Source organism: Mastacembelus armatus, chromosome 22 (genome assembly GCF_900324485.2).
Source record: "Mastacembelus armatus chromosome 22, fMasArm1.2, whole genome shotgun sequence".
In the NCBI taxonomy this organism is placed as follows: domain Eukaryota; kingdom Metazoa; phylum Chordata; class Actinopteri; order Synbranchiformes; family Mastacembelidae; genus Mastacembelus; species Mastacembelus armatus.
The window spans coordinates 15,315,744-15,333,514 of NC_046654.1; the positions used below are offsets into that span (position 1 = coordinate 15,315,744).

At 38.5% G+C, this 17,771-nt stretch overlaps 1 protein-coding gene across 4 annotated transcripts; it reads right to left on the reverse strand.

Moving 5' to 3' along the window:
- Positions 1 to 2,493: 2,493 nt before the first annotated feature.
- Positions 2,494 to 16,706, reverse strand: c9orf72 (C9orf72-SMCR8 complex subunit). 4 transcript variants are annotated; one of them, XM_026293959.1, is made up of 10 exons: positions 16,544 to 16,706; positions 15,376 to 15,843; positions 14,067 to 14,162; positions 13,544 to 13,608; positions 12,822 to 12,894; positions 12,183 to 12,299; positions 11,116 to 11,351; positions 10,912 to 10,969; positions 8,608 to 8,717; positions 2,494 to 3,298 (listed from the first exon to the last, which is right to left on the reverse strand). In XM_026293959.1, exons 2-10 carry the CDS (start codon positions 15,820 to 15,822, stop codon positions 3,112 to 3,114), a joined length of 1,389 nt encoding a protein of 462 aa, XP_026149744.1. In that variant the 5' UTR covers positions 15,823 to 15,843; positions 16,544 to 16,706; the 3' UTR covers positions 2,494 to 3,111. The 4 variants fall into 4 exon arrangements, with proteins under 4 accessions (XP_026149744.1, XP_026149669.1, XP_026149584.1 ...); XM_026293884.1 differs by having other exon boundaries at positions 15,376 to 15,868; XM_026293799.1 differs by having other exon boundaries at positions 15,376 to 15,925.
- Positions 16,707 to 17,771: the final 1,065 nt, after the last annotated feature.

Sequence of the window (17,771 nt, forward strand, 5' to 3'; positions counted from 1 at the left end):
TCAGCCTGGTTCACACTTTCTTGTTGTGAATATTGTATTTAATTTTTTATTGAAGGCTCTTCTCAAACAAGTGTTATCTGACAAAATGTTCATCATCTGGGACTTATGAATGTTCTGTGTTCAACAACTAGCAGATGTTGAGGCATTTAACACAGGTAATCGAAGCTTTGCTACCTGTGTTCTCAGTAAAAAAATTTAATCTTCATGGTGGTGCTGAATTGCTCCTCTGATGATCATCAATCTCTATATAGTATTTCATCGCATCCAATGCTTGTTTCAGTCTGGGCCAAAGTGGTGGATCAACCCTGCCACTATCCCTTAGTGCTGTTGCAGCAAAACGCCAGCATGAGTTATTTTTGTAGCTGTGTCCATTTGACACGTAATCTACAATTATATTTCTGAGAATTTTTAGCTGCTTCTGTCAGTGCTACACCTAAAATGCCCAACTTAATGCAAGTTAATTAAAGTGGAGAATACAAGAGGACACTGCATCTGCTGTTTTATTCAAAGACAAGTGAATGTCCAATGCACCAAAAAACAGTTAAGGGTACATATCAATTTGTTGTCTCTAAGAATTGCTTGAACTCTGGGGTACAGTGTAAGGTAAGAAGCTGCTGTCATGCCTTCCTCCAATAACAACAACAAAGTCTCCCTGAAGAAAATGTAGGAGTCGTCTCACTGAAAAGGTGCCAAACACCAGGCTTAAAGCCTTTTTTTTTTGTTGTCCCCACAAGAGCAACACTATTCTAGCAATGTCTGTAAAAGGAACTACATCTCACATGAACCCTTTCTCCCCCCATCTTCTGAAGCTTCCTTCAACCAAATTCCCGAAGGAGGTCCCAGTCGATGCAGATATTCTATTAGTGATTAACTGCTCCTTCACTCTTTATTCATTCAACTCATGCATTAAATATGCAGCAGTTCAAGACCCTCCAGAGGACACCTAATTATAATTTTCTTGCTGGAGGCAACTATAGACAAACTTCACTATTCAAGCTGCCATTATTCAGCCAGCAGTTTAGAGAAAGCACTTTCCACAGCTGATATCATTTATGGATAATCTCAGTGAAACTGTAATCAGATTTCTGAAGACTCCACAGCTCATGAACTGCCTCAGCTGAAGATGGTAATTATTTCCACCTCAATGATTCTACTGTTCTACTTTTAAGTCTTAATACTGCCTGACCCCACAGACCAGTTCTATTTATTGCATTATATTCAATGTTATTCATCTATATCATAAAGGGGTGGTTACATTTATAGACACAGCTCCCCACTGGACTGATTATATGCATCTAATTGATTGAGCTGGTGTACTCTCAAGGCTGATTTACACCCAGTGCTGCTGTTATTGCATAGTACATACCTCCACCGGGACACAAACAACCATTTGCCAGATGTTACATGATGTAACTACAGTAGTTTACATCAAGTAAAATATTCTTTTAGTAAAAGAAGCATCCAGCATTGTCTTTTGATAGTTGGTCAGCCAAAATTAAGCTTGCCAGAAGAAATCAGAGTGATGTTTAAGTAAGTTCTGGCCACAGGATTAAAAATAGAGAAGGACCTTTAATTGTCTGCCAGCAGCCGTAAATAAAACAGCACACTCAATTTATGGCATAGATATGTATGAATATGCATAGTGTACCTCAATTAAATTTGTGGAGAGACACTGCCTATGTAACTGTATATCTGCATTATAGGGTTTCGGTATCAGATCCTGGGACACTAAAGACTAAATGTTGTGAAATATACAAAGACATTTTGGAAAAGGTTTAAACCAGCAATAAAAATGATCTGCAATTAACATAAGCTTATAGCTTTTTAAGGAGGATAAAATGTTTCATAAGAACAATCTATGTTTCTAGTTTTATTGTTTGATCTGTATTTATGCTGACATCAGAACCATAAAGAACCTTTTCACATCACACAGTGAGTCAGAGCTTTGCTTGATATCTGAGGGCAACTGGACCTTTGATAACAGGGGAACTTCAGCTTTAGAGCTCGTCGTGAGGAGCTTGGGCTGGTCAACTCCTAAGGAGGTTACTTGACTTTACATCTATACATCTATCACTTTGATCAATTCTAAAAGAACTGAAAACAGTGTAAACATTTTGTTTGTTGTTACAGCATTTATTTTTGATTAACCCATGTGCGCACACTGGTAATTAAAAAAAAAGGTCAGTGTTAAATCAAAGTATTCAATAAATTATAAAAGAAAGGGAGAAAATTGAGAAAACATAAAAAATCATTTGTTATTTAATGCATATGTAATGACTACACTCTGATGAACATCGCCTGTATGTAAATGTTGATATGTTGTAATGGTACTTATTATTATATTATGTAAGAATCACTTGCATTTTTGGAAGCCACACACAAAGCACATGAACTAAACTGCTTAACTTTCAACTGCAGCAAATTCAAGCTGGATAACCCAAACGACAGGAGTGCTTACGATAAAATTTCATTTGAGGTTGCATTTGTTCTTTGTTTGAAATGAAATGGCTGCATTTTATGATTACTCAGCGACCTTTGTGCAATGTCACCTGTTCTGCACCATTCATACTCAGCATGCATGTTTCTTAATTGAATTTACAACAGTTCACAAAGTTCAATGGCTGAGGCTGTATAACACAGGCAGTGAAAAACTAATAAAGGCATGTTTTAATAAATATAATTTAAATTTAATTGCTAACGTCCTGGTGGATACCTCAGCCAATTTTAATACCATAAATTAATACAGACCCTCTATTAACTGAAGGTATAGAATACATAAATGACTCATCCCGCAGAGAATAATTTAAGTCTTCTACAAATATTAAACTCATATTATGCTTACAAGTTGATCACAGCAGTATATCAAAATTTTAATTCTAATGGCTCATAACAGCAGTAACAATTAGCCTTTAAAATTAATGCCTTGAATAAGACACAAAAGGAAAGCAAAGCACTCATTTCATTGCAGCAAAGCAGAAACAGATATCCATGCTGATGGTTGCTTTGTCTCACGAGTACACGTGTACATGCTTTCCATCTAACAATAAAACAAACAAACAAAAAAAAGATTCCATTAACAATTAATACATAAAGTGCTGGAAAAGACTGGAGTCAAAAGCTCATGAGGACATCTCGCTCCTGCATGCTGGTGTAGAGGGACTTCCCAAACACAAACGTGTGCAGTCCTGCCCTCAGCTTCTCAGCGAAAGCCATTACAATGTTCAGGTCTCCCTCCACCGTCAGATCCAGGTCCGTCTTTAAGTTGCGCAAAGATTGAAACGGCTTCTTTCCTTTTTGCCTGTGGAGGGAGGGAAGAAAGACATTATAGGGAGGCTGTTAACAACTTGCAATACTTCAGGTCAGAGGATTTGCATTATCCTTTAGTTGAGTTACAGCTGTGCACAGAAATACCATGCCACAATGAATTATGTATGCTGCTGCAGGATGGCAACTGAGCATAAACAATCTTGTCAAGGCACCTGTAAAATAGTGTGCCCTTAGACCTCGGGCTGCTAACAATACCATATACAAGACTGCTATAATGCTTTCACACATTTGAAAAGTAAAATCACAGTGATGTTTCGTAACATTTTCATCATTTTAACATTTACTGTATAATCAGAAAAAAATTTAACATCTATAAAATGTATATTGATTCATAAATTACTGCCATATTGGCGCAGCAGCTAGCACTGTCACCTTCTGTGTGGAATTTGCATGTGCTCCTCATGTCTGTGAGGCTTTACTTGGCTTCCTCCCACAGTCCATGCACACTTATCGGGTTAGGCTGACTGGTGGCTCTAAATTTCCCATAGGTATCAATATGTATGAATGTGTATTAGACATGGATGGGACTACAGGTGCAAGTTAGCTGGCACAGTTACAGTGTCAGTGTCAATTATTGTGCACTGTCCCACATAGACAAATACATGTTGAGATGTTCCAAACTATTTTTAACAGACTGTGTATAGACCTCATTCCGTGTCTAATAATAAAGATGCCCATTATCTGTCATGTCTGATGCACTGGCTCAGGTTAAATACCTTCTGTATACTGTGCTATATGTTTACCTACTTCCTGAAATTCAAAATCAACTTTTTTATAGTTGACTTCACACACCTGCATTGACTGCTTGGTTGGCCACTGTATAACAAACTGTAAACACAACACAGACAGAATTTCTTTATAAACTTAACATTTAGTGTTTGTGCCAATTTTTAATATTCACTCTTCTTTTCCCTTTAGCTTTTAGCATTAGATTATATTTATCTTTTTTTTTACCATATTTTCCGGACTATAACTTGCACCAAAGTAGAAGTTGCTTTTAGCAAAATCAGCCTTGTTGAACAGAAAAAAACCATATATTCGGTGTATAATTCTCATTTCTAATTATACTAATTATAGTCTAAATTAGCCTATTAAGAACATAGACACAACAACAAGCAGAAGTGCATTACGAAATTCATTCATCCGTGTCAAGTAACGTTAAACAAATGTGTCAACATCAGGGTGGAGGGAGATGAAGTGGCATTTCCTCCTCCTCTCTGAGGCTGACTGAATGCTGACACTCAGTCCAAACTTTGTTTCAGCTGCAGACTTTATTACCTGTAGCTTGATGTCTGCAGTATAGCTCTTTCTTTCTTTCTTTTGGGCAGCATTTTCACTCGTGTTACACTAGGAGTTAAGGGTTTAGAGTGAACATAAGCGTTTTTACTTTTTTCAGTGGGATAATATCTTCAATTAAGTTAACAGTGCCATCTTACATTAGTGACTACTCAACAAATGGCAGTAAATATACACTAATAAGTCGCTTCACTATATAAGTCACAGGAAAAACCAGAGGAGAGGAAAAAAAAAAAAAATGCGACTCATAGTCCGGAAAAACGGTAATCTTTTTAGTGTCTGCTACCTCCTAGGGGAAATATCTGGGTCTTTTAGCTGATAAACAATCCACTATGATCAGCAGCTAGTTGCTATGGTTTTACATTTGCTGTTTGTTACTGGGCAAGAAAAGGAACCATGGGGTTTATAGAGCTTTTCCACTGAAAACAGAGCTGGGTTATTAATCCTTATGGGTTTGTCAGTACAAACACCTTTCATATCGCACATAGTCATTTAATACAAATTATGGATTTAATAGTGCAGCTTTGAAATTTCTGGCATAGATGACACAAAATGAATGAGTAGTTGCCAAAATAAAGCTAGCAATTTCTTCTGTGCAAAATTTTAGGTGTATAAATGTTTAGTATGAATGCATTTTTTTGTTGTTGTTGTTGTCATTACTGTTTTTCATTCAACAATTCAAGAACCTTTCCAAACCCATGTGTGTGCTTCCTCAAACTTTCAGTTGTTCAAAAAAGATTTTCTTAAATCCTAGTGGAGGCGTGTAATTAAACTGGCAGTCTAAGATGCCACAGATATAAGAAGCTGCTATATGTGTAACCACAGTGGATGTGATGCTCTGAAGTCAAAACATGTAAATGAGGTGAGGATGAGGAAGAGAAGAGGAAGAGCAGGTTTGATCGTGCCAGTCTGTGATCCAGCAGCTTTATGGGAGTGACATGAGGGCAGACGTAAAGAGAGAAGTGCTACCATACTGATTCTTGCAAATCCTTCTCTCTGTATTATTGCCTTTCAACTTTAATGTTGCATATAATGACTTTGTTCAGCAGTGGATATGGCTTTTATTTCCCACCTAAAACCTTGCAGAAGACCAGCATAATATGAAAAGCTATGTCATCAAGTTAGTTCTACATAGTGTTAGATAAATTCAGTGAGTGCAAATACTGGCAAAAGTTCTTCATAAATCTTGAACAATCAATCTCCAGTTATGTTAAATTCCTTATTTTTTAGACTCTAAATGTAAAAGCTGAACAAGTCTGACATTGACCAACATTATAACTTATATAGGAGAAAAGTCTGTACCAGGACATCGAAATATTCTTAGTTTAATTTTTTTTTTTTCAATTATGCAGAATAAATAAGAAGTTGGGCTTAGTCTTCAAATCTTTAATAAACAGTAGAAAATCAAGGTTTTGCAAAACTAGAGAAAAAAAACTAGAACAAACAGGGAGTAACTGCTAGTGGTGGGAAGTTCACTGTTGGGAAGCAGAGAAGAAGATGAGTCAAGTACAGATGGAGCAATGAGCAGGTTGCCACAGGGAGGGTGCTGTAAAAAACACAGAGGAAGCTGAAAACATGTAGGACTGCAGAGTCTCAGATAACCTGCTGGGGCTTAAAACGAGGGATCTGGTGCAAAGTCAGAAGGTGGTTACTGTAACCCTGATGGCCTAGAGCATGACCAGAGATACAATTATTTCTAGTTCTACAAGAAACTGAACAAAGATGGTAATTCAGGGGATTTAGTATAGGATAAATCTACCTTGTTGGTTTCTCACTTATTGCTGATGTGTGTTCTGGGGGACTGTTTAAATCAGGTGCATTAACGGTGTGGGGCCATCAAAAGTTGATGATCATAAAAACATGGCATAGCACATTGATCGGGAAGATAATGAGGGAAAACATCTCTGTTGCTGCTGCAGAGTTGCTCAGAAGTTGAGCTGTGTTGATTGCGAGGGAATGTGCTTTTACAGCATTTTCTTGCTCAACGCATTATTCTTGTGCTGTTTAGATTGGGGAAGCTGTCATTCTGGGATGATGCAGAGGATTCATCACCTTGTGTCGCTAGGCAACCAGACCCTTCATCCCAGTTTCTTCCCAACACAAATCATCTTCATTAACATCATGCCATGTGAGCCTGACTCACCAATTTCAGGAATCGTTCGCTATATACAAATTAGAGCTGATATAATTTACTGATCAGTTGATTTTTTTTTAATTATTCATAGTTTTGCCATGGATTTATCAAAGCAGTGTTTATACATCTCCTTTTGATCAATCCATATGCCTAATTCTGCTCTGCATATGTAGTTGTTGATCAAAATATCTGCACACTCTATTGCAAGAACCTAATAAAGATAAGTGTACCGCTTATGATATTTTCCCATAACCTCAAAAGTGCCAAGGTACCACATTACTTACAGTCTATTCTTTTGTACTGTACATACATACATAATGTGGGGTGTTTCACTTTTAAAGTGTAAAAATTGAGGAGGGGAATACTGAAATCATTCAAATGCCTCCCCTATTCTTTTCACACAGAAAGGTGTTAAACTTACCTTACTTACCTTAAAACCAAGTATTTTGTTTATACAATCATATTAAGCATGTTATAAGTTTTGCAAGGAACAACATGTCTGATATTCTGGTGCTACGGACAACTGGAGGTTAGAAATGTGTTTTCAACACTACAAAGTACAAGGAGCATCTTTCTTCTGTGATTTCTAACTGTATTTATGGATATGTACGCACAGGATAATGTCATTGTGAGGAAGTGTAAGTCACTAAATCTAAGAATATCAATATTGCATCTGTGTGTTCAAATTTGAATGAGTTATAAGTAGCAGTACGTCATTTGACTCATGCACTGACTTCGCCTCATGTCTCTCCTGCCACTCCTCTGCTTTAACTTTCCCTCACTGCTTCAAACCCTATGCTCCATTTCTTTCTAGTCTCATAGATGGGATAGCTGCCATCTGTTACCTACCATTCACTCACTTGTGAATATTATACAAAATCTAAAGTGTGAAATCCATTATTTCATGGGATGCTATTCCTATATCTGTGGTGTCACTACTGTAACATCAGATGTCTAAAATTTGTCATTTCAACTGAACATGAAAAAAAATTCCTTATGTACCCTATTGCATTAGGAGTAACAAAACAGAAGCTAAAACACTCCTCGCTTGTAGACCTATTGTTCAACACACCTCCAGAGCAGGATGAGGTATGACTCATCTGATCATAGGAATTGTTTCTACTGCTCAGCAAAAACAGTGCAGTGTTCTTTACACTGCTTCTCCTGCAAAAAGTAACCTGCACGACAGTTCTGCATGGTAATCTGACCACATATTTCACTCTGTCTTTGACATACTGCTCTTCATCTTCATTTATTCATTGAGTGTCTGATGTACACCTCCATTCAGATGAATCAGAATTACTCTGCCATGTTTCCATGCATTTCTATGCATGGATGCTGCAAGTACAGGGACACTACTTTCTGCATTGGAAATCTCACACTGCAACCTTACTGTCCATTTACATAACAACAATTTAGATGTATTTCAAAACTAAGCAGTTTCTCAACTGGAATTAATGTTGTCAGTTTCCTATCATTGTGTGTTGTACCCCAGCAAAACCCTAGAGACAATATTAACAGATGCAGAAAAACACTGAAGGGACTATTTTGAATCCAAACTTAGGAAAGTGTGTTATATCAGGCCACAGACTGAAAGGCTGCCGGGCATTTTTGGCCATGTGTCCTATGATGGGGAGGCAGTTGTGAATATCGCTGTTAAAGCAAGGTCAGTGGCTGCAACACAAAGTCAATGCAAAAGCGGTGGCTGGAAACAAAAGTCAATTAGCCGCTCTGGTATTTAGATTATGTGACTCTTCCTGTGGTGCAGTGTGTGTGAGTGCAGTGGACTATTTCCCCATGGCAATCCCTTTTGTTATTTGGATTAAAGTCTTATTAGTGACAGCTCTTACGTCTCGTCCTCAATGTACTTTAGCAGTGTGAGGGCCTTCCTGTGGAGCAGCAGCAAGAACTGGGCCAGATAGGTGCTCCGCAGGGACAGGCCGGGCTTCAGCATGAACACCTGGGTAGGACACAAGATGTCAATTAGTAGTCCAGGCTACGGCTCTGCTTGAAACTGTCGGAACAACACACCCCTTCCTCCTCTGCGCTAACCTTGAGAATAAAACATACTGCTGTTGTCACCATAAAAACCTGTAACCACAACTCTGGGAGCACTTTCATGGAAATGGATGATGGGTTCTGACTTTTGGGAATAGCTTCTAATCTTTTGTATCTATGGGCTCTAGAGATTGAATCAATGAGACGGGAGCACACATTTCAAGTATTTGCTGTGGCAAGGTACAAGTCCTGGCCTGTGTTTAATAACAAGGCACTCAAGCCTGTGAATCAGCAACTTTGAACAATAATATACTATGCACAGCAGTAAAAAAAAACAAAGAGATATCCCACAGATAAGCAAACAAAAGAGCTGAGCCAAATTCATGCAAATACGCATTAGAGTCTAACAGCACATTTTATAATAAGGATGGAGACAAATAAAAGAATGTTACGTAAATTTTACAGGCAAAATAGCAGATCAGTTTGACAAATAAACCAGACTTTTTAAGAGTAAAAATTCATAAACAATTCTAGTGCACAGAGTAGCGCCTAGTGCTCAAATTTTAAGAAACTTCCTCAGAATTGTGGGCTTGTCCAACAATTTCCCTTCAAATTTAGGCATAGGTTGTACTAAAGATAAAAGTTATTCATGAAGAATCTTAACCCTTAAAAGAGCTCCTAGGATAAAAAATGGTTAGGAGTAGGGAGGAGGACTTTTAAAAAAGTCTAAGGCTAAGGAGTTTCTTAAGCAGATGAGACAACGCCAGAAAGACGAAAAGAGGGAAAACAAATATGCTGGACACTCTAAATGACAGTGAGTTAACCAAACGTTACAGATCATGCAGGAATAATGTTTGTGTTTAATCTTACTACAGATGCGCTCATATTTGTTACTACTTTTATTACTTACTATGTTTTATTCTTGCTACAAGACTATACAAATTTCCCTTCAGGGATTAATAAAGTTTATCCAATCTTATCCTATCTCCTACTCTGTGCAAACATGCCACCATTCCAGAAATGAAAGTCATCACAGAGATATTTGGCAACTGGGAAAATGCTTCAGGTCTTGTCACAATTTTTCATCATAAAAATGATCACACAAACATTTAGTACAGCACAGAGCGCAGAACCTCATATTGTGACACAGTTTATTTTGTTTCCACTGGACATTCACACCTTTCACTCACAAAAAGGTTAATGTTCTTCCCCCATGTTGTTTCCTCACTCAGAGTTGCTCTAAGATTGGTGCTAAATCACTTTTAGGTTAAGACTCCTGGCTAAACATTTTTAAGCTAAGCTAGGAACTCTCTGAGAGGATTCCTATAATTTTTATGAATACAGCCCCAGGTTCATAAATGTAACCAAAAAGGATTGAATACACTGGCTGTTCTACTTTGGGAATGCCGTTTTTGGGCTTGTGCGCAAAGATTGGCTTGCTAACTCAAAAATTGACAATATTAAGATAATACTGAGATACTCGAGACTGTAAATACTGCTCAGCTTGGTGTGTAAGAACATTAGGGATTTGAACTGAAACTGAACCAGTCCGGATTCTTTCACTTCCTCCCATTACTGACACTTGCGTTGTTAATATTTCATACAGAAACAACTTCAATATCACCAACAGAACATAGCAGGAATGAAAAGGACCATGTCTACTCTTTAATCATTTCCATCATGTCACTGTGAGACAAAAATGACCCCCCCCCACACCCCCCCCCACACACACACACACACACACTACGGCAGCAGCATATTTGGCTCAAAGCAGAAGCAGTTATGGTGTTGCCATATTTATGTTTTTGTTTGTGCATTTGCAATGATGAAGTAAATACTTAAGGACTGTCTTTAATGTAAGCAGACTGTCCTAGCATAATGAGTATGTTTTTTTTCCTTTTATAATTATGGAAGTTGCTTCTCTTTCATTTATTTATTCACATTTTCTTTCTAGATGATGATAATGAGGACAATAAAACTGACTGTTATTATAGTGCATATTATTTGTGAGCCTGTTGTTGTCTCGTTGCAGGACTAACCATAGCACCCCCTGCCTCACATTTCTTTATTAACGTTCTCTTATTTGAACTTGTTTGGAAGCTTTTTCACGGGAAACAATACAGAATACGGTGGCAGGAAATGTACTGCATTCTTACCTCATCTATAAATGACTTCACCAAAGTGTCTTTATGCATGACATCTTGAAATATATTCCTAAGAAGAAAGGAAAAGTGGTTATTATACTAGCATTTTAAAGGAAAAGTGGTTGTTAATAAAAAAAAGAAATGTGATAGAAACAGAATAAAATATAGAACTATAACTTCCAGGTAAAACACTCCACAGATGTGTGTGTGACTTACAGGTCAGGTGTGAAGGTTTCATCAGTGTGGATGACTGTATCAGGAGGTATGTCCTCTTCGCTGTCTGTCTTCCAGAGCGCACTCAGCTCAGACCGCATGTAGCGCCGCTGGTTGAACGTGTGCTCGTGGCACGGCGGCATCTGCTTCACTGTGTTTATGTCAACGTCGATGTGAGTGGTCGGGTACGGTGAGTAGAGCACCTGGCGGAAGGGCAGGTCGAAGCTGCCCGTGGAGTCCTGAGAAAAAAAAAAAATGGGGGGAGTCCCATACTGACAATCAGCATACCCCTTTAATATACTTATTACCTCATGTGATTTTTTTTTTTTTTGAGTGTGTTTATATTATCCTGAGTAGTGTGCAAGAAATCTGTTCCCTCCCAACTGCACAATGCACACTGTTCCTTTAAGAAGAAACAATGGGAAGCTTCTCAAGCAAAAAGCAAAATTATTTATTAGGACTTCATTTGTGCATATATAAAAATACAATTAATAAAAGATGAACATCAGAATAGCTTACCAAAACATTCTATGTCTGTCTCATGTATATGTAAAGAAGCATTAATAAATAATTTGACTTTTGGAACGCAGGGAGCTCATAATATCCTTTCTCCCTGGGCAAGTTCCATTTGTTCCCTAAATGCGTTTTATGTGGAAATCTATAGGAAGATCCTGCATGAGCTCCACAACATGACCCATGTGTGCCATATTGAAGTCTTCCTGCCTCACAAAACAGGGGTAGCTAACATGAAAATTTCCCGAAAACCCTAAAGTTTGCTGACGTCGAGAATTCTACACCAAGTAACTGTAGAAAATTGTGCTGCATGTTCACATTAAGCAGTAACACACAGGAGAAACCAAACAAAAAAACCTCAATGCATTGAAACAGATGTGAACCTTACGTGGGGTATTAAAAAAAAAAAAAAGTCTTATTACATTGATTTGATAGAAAAGAAACCAGGTCAGAACAACAGACGGGGCAAGATCAAACAAGCAGACATAACAGAACAGCAACCAGACTCACGTTCGCCTCACATGGTAGTGTTTAATGAGAGCGAGCTGGTGAGATACCTTGAGCAGCCCCTGAACAAACAGGCCTGTGTCATATTTGAAGGATGAGTCGGCCTTGCAGAGGCGAGAGCACTTCCTTTCCGCTGGGGTGAGGAAGAGGCAAAGCGTCCTCACAATCTGCAAGAAAAGAGTCAGATCTGTCCGTTTAACTCTTTACCTGAAGAAGACTTTAGACAAGTTTTTTTTTTTTTGCAGAGTGTATTCAACTTTATATAAAACATAAACCGTGACACAAATGCAACTTTTTGGCATTATATGGGTTGTGTAAATTTATGAAAAAAAAAAAACAACAACACACGCATAAAGATGTGTACACATCTGATAATTATTTGGCAAATGGTTTACAGCATCCATCTACTGTAGAGCATGCCTAATGTGTCTCTTTCTAATTCAGATATTCCTTCATTTTAATTATCATGCTTTCTCACATAACTTCTGTTTTGGAAACATTTTCAGCAGTAACTGTGCTGCCAAACACAGAATTACATTTCAAAATACTGACACATGCAGTAACAGGGTGGAAATGGGCAGGAGGGCCTCATTAAACTCAGAACAAACTGTAGAGCATGCTTTAAACCATTTGAAATTGCATGCATTACAAATTTCATTTGTGTGCAGCCACTAATCCAAGAAATTTACCTTATTTACTTTCTCTGGGTTGCTTCCAACCACTACTGAACAGCCGCAAGTCTGCAGATGAGAGCTGATGGCCCTGAACCAAAGAGACAAAGACATGCAAATTAGAGCCAATTAGATTCATTAGCATTACTCTACTTACTAATGACAGCTTTTTGGAATAATGACTGAAACAGAGGAACTCTGTCCAAAAAAACGTTTAGGAAATTTTACTTAGAGGAGGGAGTAAGATGATAACTGGCTCTGAGAGTTTCATCTGCTTACAAATTCTTAAATTTACCTTTTTGTTCATGTGGGTTAGCTCATACTCTGACCTTTTCATACTTTAACTATTACGTTGGTTAAAAAAAAAAAATTGCCTGACTACACCTAAATTGAACTTTTTGTGTGATCTGAAAGAATATGCATTTAGTCTGTTATTTTCTTTCTATTAAAAAACATTGAGGCATGAGCTATAAGTATCCTGTAGAAGTAAATACATGTACAGGTGCTATCATCTTCTCAGGATGCTGCGCTAACCCTGTCAAAACTCTGATCAACTGGGAGCTTTATTGCTGGGATGGACATTCTGGGCTTTCAACACTTTACAGCAATTTCATGCTCATCCTTTCTCTGGAGGAAACTTTGGCTAAGTGGAGAGCCATTACTCATCATTGGAAGGTTGATGGGTGTTAAATGGGCATTGTTCATCATCTGTCTCCATTTGCTCGTGCCGGAGTGCTTACTTGTGGAGGAAATCCTCATGGCAGCTGTCCCCGATGTCATCATCATTTAGCACGGTGTCTTTTATCTACTCAGCAGGAGCGATACAAATGAGTCATTATAAAAAATTGGGCTTAACAAAGACAAAAGTGCTGATGGGCACATTTGCAGACACTACCATGAAAATAAGCAGTAAAAAACATCATTGTATGAGAGTGTGGAAAACACTCACATGCAGAGAAAGATCCTAGAGAGCTTCTTTTTTTTTGTTTAACTGGCATATTCAGAAGAGAACAAATGTGTTGAATCCCACTGAGTGGGGATCTAGGCATCTGAGAATCTGGATAATAGAAACCTCTCAGAAACAGAGGCCAAGTGAAAACATGAAATGAGTGAAATCTACTGAAGTGTTGAAAATTTAACATGTGACTGTGTATCTTAGCCACCTTCATCAGGTAGGAGAACATGGGAGTGTGTGTGTGTGTGTGTGTGTGTGTGTGTGTGTGTGTGTGTGTGTGTGTGCGTGCGTGTGTGTGTGTTGCTTACATCGATATCCTCTGGCACACTATGTGTTTTCATAGAGGCCAACAGCTTCATGATGGGGACAATTTCCAGGCTCAGCACTGAAATGATGTTGTAGCCCTGAAGTTAAAGGAAAGAGGAAACAGTGAACTGAAGCAACAGAAAAATGCTAAAGGCAGCTGGCCCTTCTTGGACCAATGGTGAAGATTTCTAACTTTTAAAGTATTTTGTGCACCACATACTATGCCAACACAATTATCTATCCAGGTCTATATACATGTAGATATAGTAAAAGATTTACTTAATGTAAGAATGTCTTCATGTGCACATATATTGGGCACACTAACAAGAACAAATGTAAGGGCTCTGTGTTAAAAATGCTTGTTGTGTTTATTTAAAATATTCAACTATGAACAATGTGACGATTTCAGATAAATTTGAGCTGCATGCATATGAATAATAATAATGATGTCACAGTCAGACATCGACTGATGACGTGCAATGTGCTTTCTCGTCAGTACTGCCTTCCAAAATCCATCAAAGTCTGTAGGAGATTATTTACTATTACTATAAATGCCAGGTATTCTTAAAAAAAACAGCCAGGATCCATCTGAACTAGTAAACTAGATTATGACAGTGACTACAGATTCAAAACCTACTTTCATGATTTTTTGACATTAAGAGGTACAGATACCAAGAAACACATTTTGATCAGTGTCTGTAGTGCCATTACTGACAACAGCCAGCCTTAGCAACCAGGACAAGAAAATACTGTATCAGGGCTTACAAGGTAACACAACAGAACTAACAGAGGACCAAAAAAATTACCAAAAAATCCAAATCTACTAAAGTATTTAGATCAGGAAGAGCTGTCTAACGAAAGGAACACTAGTCAAAAATAAAACTAACAGGGATGTGATAAATATATACAGAATGCAGCAGATTGAGGAATGGGCCCATACAGCATTGCCTGCAATGTATTTTTAAGCTGCTTTTGTTTTTTGTATATTGTGCGTCACTTCATTTTGTATGCTACTATTATTACCTCCACACCAGCTTCCTCTGCAGGAGCTCTCAAACACAATTAGCTACCTTACTCCTCTGTGTTAGGAGACTGCAACTTTATTATCCTGCCAATGTTGTTGTAATCCCAAATGAGTAAAACAGAGGTGATAGATTACTTAATATGCTGTTGGAATCAGGAACTAAGGTGGGAAAAGGCTTTAAATACCTTTTATGAGTGGAAAGGTTAATAATTTGCCTACCCTTGTGTGAATACTAAGCATAAGTCCAGGAATGAAAAGTCAAGAGATCAGTGGGAATAGCAGGGTACCTTCTGCATCCAAATGCGTCCCTTGCGGATGACATGTTTTAGCCTCTCCACACAGATGGCGTGTAGAGGCAAGTAGAAGGCCAGCTCCGTCTGAGGTAGTATAATGGACAAGGCACACGTGTTCTTGTCCCCCTTTAGCTCGCCATCAAAGATGAGGGACACGATGATGACGCCCTTTTCTGCCAGTACAAAGAACTTTACATCCACAGCACCACATTCGGCGCTACGCAGAATCTCTCCATTAAGTGTGTGATTGGCCAAGAAAGTGACCTCTCCATCGCTGAGGAACATCAGCTGATCACCCCTTGGTGTCCAGATGTGGCGCACTCGTGGACCCAGGATGTTGTCCCAGTAGGCGAAAGTGGCAGCCAGCAGTGGGCATTCTCCCTCTATTGCTACCTCAGACTTTGCCACAGCAGGTGACTGGGGTGGGCAGCCAGAAGACATTGGTGCGGCTTGGAAATGTCTCTGTTTAGGGTGAATGATATTCAGCCTAGAGCAGCACAACAACATGAACTGATGCACATCTTCTATAAGGTTTCACCAAACTCTGTTCAAACACATAGAAATTTAAAGTTGTAATTGTTCAGTACAATGCATACATTTATTAGATACCTACCCGACAGAAAATACTAATCCCCGTGATATTATATTCAGTTCGGTATATATCTATTAGTTATTTTCTGTGAAAATATGATCTTTTTATGTTTATTTTTCTGGAGCCGTCCTAATTTAGATTGTTGGAGATTTGAGAGACGAGGCTTTTCAAACAGATTTCAGTATGAATGTCGATGAATGAAATATTAAACTGCTGTTTGCAGTATGCTGAGAACCAAACACTCCCCAGTAATTACACATTTATAGTTGTTATATTATTTGGGATATTTGTATGTTCGCATAGAGCCACGTGACTTTATTTTGAAAGCTTCTGCAACAGAATAACGTTATGATGCAACGTTAAGATGGTTAAATAAAACATATACAGCGGTGAAATTAATGGATAATTAAGAGTTAACGAAAGCAACAATGTCACAATCAGTAACGAATAAAGACCAAAGATTAGGTTAGTGTTTAACTCGGGCTTTAGAAACCAGGCTAGCTCGCTGGCTAGCTTTAGCTGAACCAACACTAAGAGAGGAATGACACTGTCGACACTGTCGTAACTTACTCGTTCAGCGACAAACCGCCACAAAGCGGCGTTTCCACACACAGACTGTCAAACGCGGCTAAAAAGGCATCGCTGCAGTTTTTCTGTTAAATACTTCAATAGCAGGTAGCACATACTGCATAGCATGTGATTAGCCAGCAGCACTTCCGTTGTCTTCCTACTACGTACGTCTGACGTCATCCACAGAGCCGCGCAGCGCCCTCTAGTGAAAGGCGCGTGGCGGTGGACCGTAAATCAGTGATGTCATTTTTATATCAGGCGACCACCTGCACAGTTTCTAATTTAAATTCATTTACATGGAGTGTGGTCACATAAATGGATGGAGCTGCAGGCAAAACACTCTGTGTTTGCCTTTGGTTTCATCCTCAGAGGCTGCTCGGGGTCCAAATTAATGGTGACCCACTTCAGTTGTAGAGACCTAATACTGTTTTTTTTTTTTCTTTGTCATCCCTCTCCTTCAATCACACCACTGCAAATTGCATTCACACCATTTCCCAGGAGTGGCTGACTGCAGACCTCCTCCAGGAGAACATTAACTGTGTTCACAGATTTATAGGTAATTGTGTTATTTTTCCTCGAGGACATATTTGACATTTTCAAATTTATAAGACTTTTAATCATTTTTGTTCTTGTTTTATCTTAAGGATTGGTTCATCCATTGCAGTAATCCAGTCAGCCCCATCCCGTCACAGAAACATGGTTTCTTTACTGTAAAAACCCAAATACCTGCACACTTATTGCTCTATTATTGCTCTATGCACTCTATATTTATCTACACACTTTACTACTATTTCGTAATTTTACTCCTAATGGTCTCAGCGAGATACTAAAGGCATGGTGGATGATTTTGCCTCTAAATGGCTTATTAGCCATTCAGAGAATGACCTGCTCCTGCAAACAGTCAGCCCTAATTATATAACACAATTACACTGAACATTAAAGGTGTCGTATTCAGTTGTGCTGCCATTTAGGACATTTTTGGTGTCTCAGTCCTGAATGGTTTCTATATATTCTCAACCACAACTGGTAGCCATTCTCCTCAAGTTTCATCTTTGGCTGCTATTTTCCATTTCTTCTGAAGTCTCTTGTGGCTTGCTACAATCCAGGGCTGCAAATCTCACTGAGTAAACTAGTGGAGGATAGGCCCCAAACACCAAGGAGCTATTTTCTACAGGCTATTCTGCCTTTTCTGTTCAGCTTAATCCTTTCACAAACCTCCTCTGCATTA

Excerpts from the sequence above, each read along its gene's own strand:
- c9orf72 (XM_026293799.1), bottom strand. The coding sequence starts at position 15,888 with ATGTTGTTGTGCTGCTCTAGGCTGAATATCATTCACCCTAAACAGAGA. Across the intron at positions 13,609-14,066 it reads GTGTGCCAGAGGATATCGAT|ATAAAAGACACCGTGCTAAA; the intron begins GTAAGCAACACA and ends CCTGCTGAGTAG. Across the intron at positions 12,895-13,543 it reads CATGAGGATTTCCTCCACAA|GGCCATCAGCTCTCATCTGC; the intron begins GTAAGCACTCCG and ends TCTTTGGTTCAG.